The following is a 12,158-nucleotide window of genomic DNA, read 5'->3' on the forward strand; positions in this document are numbered from 1 at the left end:
TGTACCTGTTTGTGAGGTATCAGAGACAACGTGGGGATGAAGGGATGGATCAGAGGGTGAAGAGGACAGAGTAGAAGTGGAGAGGGCTTTGGAAGGGGTGAAGGTAGAGAAAGCCTGAGCCTCTAAACCCTCAGCTGGAGAGTCACTGTGGAGGCTATGTGGCCTTCGAGGAGCTGAGACGGGCACTAAATAGACAGCAGAGTGCATACAGGAGGTAGCAGAAAGAAAATAGAAAAGAAGAGAGCAGGAACCAAAAGACAGAAAAATGGTGAGTGAAACTAAAAACACACAATGTTAACTGCCAACCAAACTACAAAAAGAGAACAGAAACAGATTGAAACAGACAAATGTGTTGATTTGTAAAAACCAACCTTATATTAAATCCATACTGCTTTATACATACTGCCTGTCTCACGCAAGGGAATAATTCAACATTTTGGGTGACGAGAGTGAGGTGAGAAGATCTAAACCACTCTCATGTATATGTGTTAAGGTCAAAGCTGGAGCATGGAGGTGGATAGCCTGGTTTAGCATAAAGACTGGAAGCAGGGGGGAACAGCTCACTTCGATCTTCGATCAAAGTTCAACAATAATCTTGCCAACACCTCTGAAGCTCACTGATTAACACGTTGTGTTATACTTATTTGTTTAATCTGTACACAAACAGACAAATGTTAAAATGCTAATTAGCAGTCTTAGGGGGAGTTGCATGTTTGAACTATTCTTGATGAACAACAATGTATGCATACTCCCAGCACTTCACTGCAGTGTCTCTGGCTACGGCTCAGGTTGCTAGATACAGTTAGTAAGCACAGGCTTTTATATTGCTCTTTCTGCAGGCACAATGATACCCAACCTGGCAATCTAGCAATGTCTACAAGACTCAGACAAGCTGTGAACAGTCATTGCCTGTTATTTGGCAAGAAATAGCTCCAGCAAGTAACTCCCCCTAAAACCAGCAGCGGAGGAAGTACTCAGATCCTTTACTAAGTCAAAGTACCAATACAGTCAAATACTCTATTACAAGTAAAAGTCCGGCATGAAAAATCCTACTTTAGCAAAAGTACATCAAGTATTATCATCTTGATGTAGTTAAAGTATTGCAGTTAAAGTAGTGGTTTGGTCCCTCTGACTGACATATTATTATATATGACATCATTAGATTATTAGATGTTAGAACAGCATGTTACTGTTGTCGCTGCTGGAGGTGGAGCTGGTTTCAACTACTTTTTTATACAGTTAACTAGTTTAGTCCAGTGGTTCCCAACCTAGGGGTCAGACCCCTCCAAAGGGTCACCAGATAAATCTGAGGGGTCGTGAGATGATTAATGGGAGAGGAAAGAAGAAAAAACAAAGTTCTGATACACAAATCTGTTTTCAGAACACATAGACATCTGAAATGTGACCTCGACTACACACTGCTTTTTGTGAGACCTCAAAAGCCAAAAAAGTTGGAAACCACTGGTTTCGTCTTTAACAATGTGTTGTATTTTAAAAGCTTGTTATATTATCCATTGATTCAAATCTTCATCTAAAAAGTAAGTAAAGCTGTCAAATAAATGTATTGGAGTAAAAAATACAATATCTCCCTCTGAAATGTATTGGATTGGAAGTATAAAGTAGCATAACATGGAAATACTCAAGTAAAGTACAAGTACCTCAGAATTGTACCTAAGTATAGTACTTGAGTAAATGTACTTACTTTCCAACACTGCCTAAAACTATAAATTGTAATTTTTACATTTCTGTTTGTTTATAGATTAAACTAACAAAATACGGTGTTAATCAGTGAGCTTTAGCGGTGTCAATAGGTGTATTTTTTTACTTTGCCTGGCTAGCTGTTTCCCCCTGCTTCCAGTCTTTATGCTGAACTAGGCTAACCATGTCCTGACTCCAGGTCCATACTTAATACACAACTTGTTAACAGCAATACATTGACACAGCTCAGTTTAGCTGTTTAGTCATGGGTGACAACAATGGAAACTGAGCATTTTTGACTGTTATGGTGTATTGTGATGTTTTGTTTTGTTTTTTAATCAACTAAAATATCCATGAACCATTTACTCCATCAATGGATTTTTGTCTTTTTTAGAATAAGGCTGCTGTACTGTAACTTGGTCATGACTTAGAAATAGGTAGCTACTTAAGTCATATACTGATGCAAACAGCTACATGACTTTCAGCAATATGTGTAAAAGCTGAAAGATAAAAATCAAGAAGATTTATCTCATCAAATGTCAAAAGAGTAAGAAAGCTAAAAGGCAGAGAGTTAGGACTTTCACCCCCATGAGAAACTAATTCATCACATTTTATTATGCATCACTTTGCATGACTACTCTGCAGTAACTGACCAGTTCATGTCCATGGGGTTGTGGATCCATCACAGGTAGAAAGAACAATGAAAGCTTGCTTAAAACTGTTCAACACCTGACAAAAACATAGTTTAAAACTATTGGTACAGTCCACTTGTACAGTAATTTTGAACCAGACAGCTAGCCAAAGTTTCCTGTATTTTTTGGTTTGTGGGAATGTAACAGAAGAAATGAGAGAAATTAAGAAAATACCACCAAAAACAATATTCTACCAGCCCACAGGGTCTGTTACTGTACCTACATATAACATATCAGCCTTTAAAACTGATCTTTGCTCTATAGTTAAGTTTGTAGACAAGCTTACCCTTAAGAAAACAACTTTTCCTTTTCAAGACAGATCAGACCATAACTTAGAGAACAACAAACTGTATCAGCACATAGTCTGCCAGAGCAATCTATTCAACTAGACTTCACGGGCCTGGATACAGCCCTGTCAGGATGTGGATGGAGAAAAGCCAGAAGCATTTCTGCACTGACAGACAAATTTACTGTCACAAGGGACTGTCGCTGTGGAAATGGAACAGTTCATTTCAGAAATTTGGCAGAAAATTTTAAACGGATACTGATGGAGAAAATTATTCTAGGCCTGAGCAAAGCTCAACAATTCAAAATGAGGACATTCAGTCTATTCATTGCCAATAAGTGATATGATTTTCATTTCCTAACTGGACATATCACAGCAGGAGGTGTCTCATACCAGTAAAAAATGTATACCACATTACATAACTCTGGATCACAAGTTTTAAAGGCAGGCCTTGTTGTTTTTACTTAATTTCAAGAATCAAGGTTTAGATTCTTGACATTTATGCTGATTTCCTTGTGGGAACAAAATCTAGAGTTTGTTTTTGTTCCATCTTAATGTCTAACTCTATATGCCTAACAGTGATAATCCACTAAACCCCAGGACCAGCCTGCCACAGTAGATCAAAATGCATTTATTTGGATGTTTAGGTGTAAAGTCTACAATAAACTTAATGATAAACTTAATGTTAAAAGCAGTATGCTTGAAATTAAAGCTATGTCTTGTACCTTTACCTTATGTGGCCAATGTAGCATCTCCATATTACTGTAAATTCTCAATTAAAAGCTGGTATTAAAACAATAACATAGCCAGCACGAACAAATGAAGGCTGATTGTTAATTAAGTCATGGTGAAGAAATATTAAGGAGTGGAATCTGGAACCTGTACTATAATAGCTCACATGATAAATTCAGTATAATGTACATTTCCACAGCATTAATTCCATCAGTACAATAATATAACAACAGAGTCATGTCATTCTCACCACTCTGCTGCTCTCTTTCTCTCTCTGTTATTTCCAATCACTTCTCCCTTTTTTTAAGTTACATTCTATGAAACTTTACATTTCCTGCAGATGTTTCAAATTAAAAGCCTACTTAAAATTAAATTAAATCACAAGTCTGGACTGGGGGGGATTATGCCCTGCAGGGTGTGATATTTTAATGTGAAAAATCTGTACAGAAAGTTTAGTTATTGACAATAGCTTAGCAGCAATAGAAAAGTGACAAATGGAAGCAATAGGGAATAATTAGCGAATAAAAACAGTATTTTTATGAGAGAAGAGAAACTCAGCAGCATGTTGTGAGTATGATATGACTGTTGGAACATGTACTGATGGTAGTGCTGTGCAAATGTAAATTACACAGAATTTAACAGTAGATTACAGCAAATCAGAAGACAGGGAGGCTTCCTTAAATATGATACGAAATGATTATAAAACAGGAGAAATTAGAAATAAAGTCTCTAATATAAGACTGTCCCAAATAAAGGTCTGGTTGTCTCTACGGTTGAGGTAAATAAAGTCCCTTGTCACTATTAAATGATGAGATATAAAATAATCTGATTCTAAAGAAACGAGAGACCACACAGGATGAGGAATATCTGATGAGCAATACCTGATCCGGCACTGGGCTGGAAGATTTTGGGAAGCGCAGGAGGGTGAGCACGTGTAAAGGCTGGCAATGAGTAGGCATAGGGGGAGGGCCGAGCCTGCTGGGTAGTGCTGGCTGGTCGTGTGTGGGTTCGCAATAAGGTAGATGGGACAGAGGGGTCTAGGGGATCAGGCAGAGGAGGGCGAGATGGGACCGAGATGGTGGAGGAAATGCCAGAGGACCTTTTCCTATCCATCTCTGAGGCTACTGGGTGAAAGATAAGAGATGAGATGAATGGAGGGCAGGGTGAAGAGCAGAAATGACGTTGAGAAAGAGATTTAAGAAATGATTGAAAGTCTTTAGAGTCTTTGGAAAGAGAGAAGCAGTAAAATGCAGAATAAAGATACACATGGAAGTGAAAATGTTGGAATGAGGTTTTGCAGTATATTTAAAGAAACAAATAAAGAAAGTAGCAGTAAAAAGAGCTGATATGAGATAATGAAAAAGGGAAGAGGAATGAGATGAAAAGTGGATTGTTGAAATGGACAGTGGCAGCATTCAGATATGCTTTAAAAGCAATAAAAGCGATAACGAGCAATAATAAAAGCAATAATATTACTACACAGTAATATCAAGAAAATCACAGAAATTGATGGCTTTAACGCACCAAAACATCAATTTTCATGTCATTTTCATGTCTTAAAAAACTATACTAGGCTACACTCATGAATATGAACAAAACTATTTTAAACAAACAAAATGAATGTTGAAGATGAAATAGTATTCATTGGGGAGGGACTTAGGTATAGACCAACTGCGAAGGTGCAAGAGTAAATCAGGGAACAGGAAGTTACCTGTGGGGCCTGATTCAACTGCAGGCCTCCAAGCCAGATCATTTATTCTTGTGGTAGAGGGGGCAGAAGCTGTTGCAGAAAAGAAAAGGAACAGTAGAGAGAAACAATAAGTGGAAAGGGAACTGAGTTTTAAATGGGAAAGAAAAGAGGAAGCATCAGTTTGAGGGAAACAGTTAAAAGAGAAATAAAAAAAGGTGAGAGGGGACATCCCTGCCTGACTCCTCACAGCAATGATACAGAGTAGAGACTGACAAAAAGCTTCTCCCACATACAGTAGCAGTGGTGTAGAGTCTTTTCCAGAATGAATCACACTTTGTTGTGTGTAACTTGCAAATTGCTGTCCATACATTCCTAAACTATATCTTGTGCAGCAACACTTTATTTAGACAGATTTTGTCAGGAGCAAGTGCAGGGAGTTCTGGTGTTTGCATGCTTATGTTTATGAGGAAAATGCTTTCATTGAAATTAGAAACACAAACATAACATAACATAACATTACAACCGTTACGTTTACAACTACAGATTTAAAAAGCTAAAAATCTGGCAGGCAAAGGTATGGTATCATAAAATGAATGTAAATATGCTATGGGTCTTGATATATCACAGACACCTCTAGTCTAAAGTAACCTTAAATATGTATTACATTTATGCTTTAAATACATAAAATAGAAACTACAATAGAAGCTGAAATTTAGGCAGCCTGAACAGCAGGCTTTCTAAATACTGGACAACTCACCATAAGCTTAACTCTCATTGGCTATTAAAGCCTGATTGATACTTCATTTTGGAGCAAGGATGGATATCCACAAGTGAGTGTTTAAAAGTCAGATTACAATACAACAATATACAGGCAGTTCTTTTTTGTAATTTAGACATAAACTAGCATTTTTGTTTTGTTAATTTCATTTTTATTTAAAAATGTTATTCACAATTTTTAAGAAAAGTGACCATTTTACAACTGACAAATAAGCTTGTCAGCAATCTCTAGTGAATAAACTATAGTATGTAATGGCATCACAATGTCTAAATTACCTCAAACATATCTTTTGACTGAATTTTGATTACCTATCAGTAGATACAGTACCAGTCAAAAGCCAAAACCAGTCACTTTCCCATTCCCTTGACTGAGAAAGTGTGTCCAAACTTTTGACTGGTACTGTATCTGTAATAAGATAATGATGTAATGAAATATCGGCTGATCTATCAGTCTAGTTCTTGTCTGGATATATCACAGACATATCTACCTCTAAAACAACCCCAGATTAATATTAAAATTTATTTGATCCTAACGTGTAGGTCACGTGTTATTTCTCATTGATTGGTTTCCAACTTTCAATATAACAACTAACAACTATAACAACTGAAGTTTAGTTTCTGTCTGCATCTGTGTTAATCTAAATGAAATGAAAGCAACACCCAGCTCAGTGCATGATTGGTGAGATGAGAAGAGGACCAGGCCAGTCTGACCTTCCAGTCAAGTGAGCTGACGATGCAGGAGATGAGTGGAGCGACTCCAGAGAGCATGTTGAGCTCACCAGGGTTCAGGTAAGGCCTGCTTCCTTTCTTGTTTTTGGTAATCAAAGCATTCAGTTTACCAGTGCTACCTGTGCCATGACACTAACATAACTACATCTAATGTATCCTAAAATTAATATATTATCATATATACTATTTTGAAAATGGAAAAAAATAAAATGCAAAAAGGCTGCTAACTTACATTCACTGAGAGGTATTACATGCACTGTTGACATATTGTTTTGATTAGGGATGTCTGACTCACGTCACTGACACCCAATTCTTAAGGATATATGGACCTCAGCCTGCAGATGTCAGGTTGTAAATATTAATTACGGTCACTTAAATCAGCATCGCCCCATCACCAAATCATTTGTCATTAAGCTCAACTCAGGTCAGGATTTCATCTCTGAATGCCAGAGGGAAAGATCAGCCTCTTACCAGAAGCAGCAGCAGCTTGTCCAGTTCCAAAGCTGGCCCTCCTTTCCTCGCCTTCATCATCACTGTCATTAAAATCATCTAGATTGCCAATGTCACTCTGTTTCATACTCATTAGACTGGCCAAACTCTGCATGTCCTCATCTCTGTGGAGACAAAGAATCCTCTTAAACATTACATGTACAAGAATAATCACATCCAGAAACATCAATATTGGTCTTAAAAAAGATTTTGGATCCTTGTTTCAACTACTGATTTAAGTTCTGGCATACAACTTTACAGCTTTGCATATACACCTGCAGAGTGATTGCTATGATGCTGCTGAGCTGATGACTTACGTGGCTTTGCCTTCCTTGAGAAATATACAAGACAGGTTCAGTTTCAGCGTTGCTTCTACCACTTTAGCAGACAGCGGTTTGAGCTTCAATTTTATATCATATTGGGCCGGCGTGGCATTGGCATACTTCTTCATATTGACATCAGCTGATGCCAACACCTTCCTACGGCCTTTTGTCTCCTGACAGGTGAAACAAATGGACAAGAGTGTCAAACTTGAACAAGGGAGAATCCCTTTTTCCTGAGAATCAATTCTCTGTCAGAGTTTTCCAATTAAAGAGTTAACTAAATAAATAAAATTAAACCAGGCTAAAAGATAAGAGAGAAATGGCAGACTCACATTTTCAATGACAAAAGTCCAATCCTTGTCCTCAAACTCCTCTGCCGTAGGTTCCTGTTGACAGACAAATCATTTCTAGATACCTTAGCCATACTGTTGCCCACCCACATTAATAACTGAGCTATGCGTTTCCCTTTTATAATCCAAAATATTCATTAAATGCTACTAACTTTTAACTTTAAACTTCATACCTTGAAGAGTGTAACAGTGATGTCCAAACACTCTGGGACCTGCCAAATCACCAGGCCTCTATAGGGGTTCTTTATCCCCGGCTGCCAGCTGTGGAGCTGACAGAAAAGGTAACACAAATAAGGTATGAATCAACAAGAAAGATTCATACCAATTCATTGCCCCGACTTAAGCTGATTATGCAAGCATCTTTTACCTTAAGCAATATCTAGTGTCCAAGTGGACACCAGACTACTCTGGTGTACAGGTGGTGCCAGAGGAAAGCACACACCAATAAAAATAGGATTCATTACCTGGGGACCATGAATCTAACCATTAGTTATCTTGTAGGCCTACAACAAAAAATCTATGCTGAAAGAACACCTACTAGCTCTTTAGAGATTTCAACTGCATCTCACAGTCTTCAGTGAATGATGGTGTAATATAGAATTTAGGTTACATGATAACAGGTGGTCATACAGTATATGGATGGAGATGGTAACTCCTGTCTGATCAAAGATAGTCTCTACTGTCAGATGTGAATGTCCTCCTAGATCTTTCGCCACTCGTCCAGTGACTCCTGCTCGATGACCTTTTACATCTTCTCAGTGGATGCTGTGAGTGGTTTTGGTCTAATGTTCACAGACAGGTGGCGTTCTTGTCCAGGGTCCTTGCTGTTTCACTGATGTAGTGTTCCCCACAGCTGTCACATGTGTTGTCACAAGCCCATTTCATGCTGTGGCTCATGAGGTATAGCGGGTTGTCCACTAACTTCAGGGTTGGCTTCGATCCCAAGCTCTTCCTGTCCATGTGTCGAAGTGTCCTTGAGCAAGACACTGAACCCCAAGTTGCTCCCAATGGTCAGGCCATGACCTTGCATGCTCCACAGCAATCAGTGTGTGGGTGTGAATGGGTTCATGACAGGCAAAAATTGTTTTGCACTTAGTCTGTTAAGGTATAAAGGTGCTATATAAGAGTGTTCCATTTACCATTTCAGAAATGCACCCTTCTATGTCAATCTAACATTTAACATAAGAGAAATACGCGTCTTATTTCACCTTCTTACTTTCTTACAATAATTTTATATCTCAATCATCATCTCTTATACACAAATGCACAAAATCAGTTTAATAAACTAGGAAACACTGTGTCTCTGCTCACTCTCGTGCAACAGGTGCAAAATATCATATGAGCATGCAGCTCCTTATGTAAATGTCCTGTCATGTCTGAGTACAGCCATAAGGAACATTGAAGTGAAAGACTCCTACTATATGTCTGAATGACAAAAGGCATCATATAACAGAAGCCGAGCAGAGATCTTGAGGTGTTGTATGGTTTGTTGTACTGTAAGTGTTGACTCTTTGTGACTTGAAGACTCTGGTTAGATGAGCTGACAGTCCAATCATGTATGAGTGCTGGTCTTAAGTTTAATCATTCACTCTTTGTATCCATTGACTCAGACCTGCTGCACCTCCTTGTCATTCCTCCTCCTCATTGATGAAGTGTTCTGTGTAGGAGGGTCCTCGCCACTTCTGTTTCATGTTATAAGTGGCTTTGAAAAGGAATTACAATGTCTCCATATGCGACCACTCTTTGTCACATGACATCTGAGCCAGTTCCATTCACTGAAGAAGACCATGAGATGCAGTTGAAAGGTCAAGAGTGAACTTCCATGCTCAAATTAGATATCTTGTACAAAATGAACAATCAGGCCTGTGAAGGACACTAGAAGAAAGGGTTATGTTGTGAACAAAGGACAAATTTTGGCCGAAGGATCAAGGGGTCCCCACAATTTGAAGATTTAATCATATTTCAACCATTAAAGTCAACAACTTTTTTCATAGCATTTTAACAATTTCTTCTCAAGGAACCTTACAGAGACAATTCTTTTTTTGACAGCTTATAAATACATTTCATCTCATTCTCCTTCCTTTTGTTACCTTTGTGCTGTGACGTCTGTTTCTCCTGATCCACACCACTCTTAGTTTATCTGGCTGCCTGGAATCACAGCAGAGGATAAATAACATTTCAGTTTTTCTGTGTACATCTTCATCAAGAACAGCTTTCATCACCACTTACTGTACATTAGCATCAATGTAACATACAGACATTGAATCCAAAACTATTTCCACAGAAAGACAGATGTGTTAACAAGTTTCAAAGGATGTTTCAGTTCCTTTTACAGATTGACTGTTGACCCTTTGAGAGTAAAAATTAATCTCTACAGTGAATAATGTGACGACATTTGATCATAATCAGTGTGATGATGGTAACTACGAGACTAGGGCTCCATCTGAATTCTTTGTTCATTCATTCACTATTCTCTACATAATAACAATAGTTAACTCTTTAGAGAGCAGGAAAATTGAGATTTTTGACATTTATTAATTCTAAACATTTTTCATCATTGACACTGATTGTTAAAGAAAAGAAATGCACGTTATTGTTGCACTATGTATATTTTAATGGCACTACTGGCTATTTACACTTAAATAGTCTCAAATAAAATAGGTAAAAGTAAGTACAGTATATGAGGTAGCACATAGTGAGTGATTTTGGCTGTATGTTGGCACAGCATTGCTTTGAGCTAAGTGCTAACATCAGTATGTTAACATGCTAATAATGACAATGTGAACATGCTCACATTTAGAAGGTAAAGTTTAAACTGGTCACTATGTGAGTTTACTGGGTTAGCATGCTAACATGTGCTAATTAGCAGAACTGAAGCTGATTGGAATGTCATTAGTTTAATAGGTATTTTGTTATAACCTGACTTGGATAAGTGAAAAAAGTGAATTTTATCAAACAATGGTGCTAGATGAAAAGCTCATTTCATAATTCATCCTAAGGAGAATATGAATTTACAAAAAATCTTGGTAATCAATCCAGAAGTTGTTGAGACATGTCACTTAAAACTACAAATGTCAACAATTGGCACTACAGGATCACTAAAGTCATTAGGGTTCATCCTCTGGGGAATGTAAATGGCTGTACAAAAGTTCATGGTATTCCATCCATTAGTTGCTGAGATATTTCAGTCTGTATCAAAGTGGTGGACCAACCAACCGAAATTCCCATCCCTAGAGTCCCTAGCATGGCTTGAACAAAACACTGCTTTCCAGAAAGTACAAGTGAAGAATTTTCATCTGTCTTTCTTTGGCTCTTTAATGGGACATAAAGGCCCATTTAGCACTTCAACAGAGACATTTATCATATTCTGTGCTCTTATTTATTTTCTGCTCATCTGTGTGTCCTCTTACTATTCTTTCATGGCTGCATCAACCCATTTTACCCAGAGCAATCAGGACATTTCATCTAATTTCATTTACTCTAATAATGGGGTCTGAGGTGGAGCACAGGCAGTACACCATCAGGAGATGATAGCTTGTCAAAAACAGGCCCAAAAGCACACAGCATACACACAAGCCCATCTGTGTGCTTTCAAAACACTGAAGTGAAGGTCTCAGCCAGGAGAAAATGAAAATCTTGTGACTGTGTGAGCATGCACTCAGTGACACTGAGTACCAATTCTTTGGATAGACAGCTGTATTTGGATGTGTGTTTGTGTGTGTGATATTAGAATCACTGTAAACACAGTAATGTATAGATTGTAGGAGACCCTAGACATGTTGAGAGTGTTCACCAGTCTTACTTTCTAGTCACTTCAGTCCACACAATAAAATATTAATTTGTGATTGATGGGTAGGAGTCCCTTAAAATCATATATTAGGACAATTTAACACAGTTTGTTTAAAGGGTAATTTTGGATTATTACAAGTTATTTCGGTCTTATTTTTGTAGTTCTGGCCCTCATTCCTATCGGTAATAATAACTGCTGAGATCTGATGGGGCAAGAGACTTGGATGGATTACTGAAGGGGCCTACCAGGCACTGGCCCAGGCGCTAAAGGGTCAGGGGACAGCAGCAGCAAGAGCTTTTATTGAAGTCTTACTAGCAGTCTGTATTGTAAAGTCACAAAATGTATTAAAAGCTGGACAGCACATATTAACTACAGAGGGCCTCCATTAAAATTAGTGAAGCAATTTAAATGTTTGACAACAGAATATCTGTGCTTTAAGAGAATATAACATATAATATAACCTTTTACAGCCCTGTGTCCTTGGACCCATTGTCATAATCAATCCATAGGAACACAAGCAGTCAGATAATAGGCCTTTCTTAATAGAGAGTATACCAAGTTCAGACTTGCATACTTGGGAGTTCAAACTTGGCAAGTTCAAC

The 12,158-nt window shown here is 38.0% G+C and overlaps 1 protein-coding gene across 5 annotated transcripts in view; it reads right to left on the bottom strand.

Moving 5' to 3' along the window:
* The window catches only part of ehbp1l1a (EH domain binding protein 1-like 1a), a 55,141-nt gene that overhangs the window by 33,354 nt on the left and 9,629 nt on the right, over positions 1 to 12,158 (bottom strand). For 3 of the 5 annotated variants that reach the window (XM_042400537.1, XM_042400540.1, XM_042400541.1), the window contains exons 2-9: positions 9,857 to 9,914; positions 7,940 to 8,035; positions 7,749 to 7,802; positions 7,411 to 7,589; positions 7,076 to 7,218; positions 5,120 to 5,188; positions 4,290 to 4,532; positions 6 to 185 (exon numbers count right to left, since the gene is read on the bottom strand). In XM_042400537.1, the coding sequence (XP_042256471.1) occupies positions 6 to 185; positions 4,290 to 4,532; positions 5,120 to 5,188; positions 7,076 to 7,218; positions 7,411 to 7,589; positions 7,749 to 7,802; positions 7,940 to 8,035; positions 9,857 to 9,914 (1,022 nt within the window). The remainder of the gene's footprint in view (positions 1 to 5; positions 186 to 4,289; positions 4,533 to 5,119; positions 5,189 to 7,075; positions 7,219 to 7,410; positions 7,590 to 7,748; positions 7,803 to 7,939; positions 8,036 to 9,856; positions 9,915 to 12,158) is intronic. The other 2 variants (XM_042400538.1, XM_042400539.1) reach the window with 2 other exon arrangements.

The sequence above is a fragment of the Thunnus maccoyii genome, chromosome 22 (genome assembly GCF_910596095.1).
Source record: "Thunnus maccoyii chromosome 22, fThuMac1.1, whole genome shotgun sequence".
In the NCBI taxonomy this organism is placed as follows: domain Eukaryota; kingdom Metazoa; phylum Chordata; class Actinopteri; order Scombriformes; family Scombridae; genus Thunnus; species Thunnus maccoyii.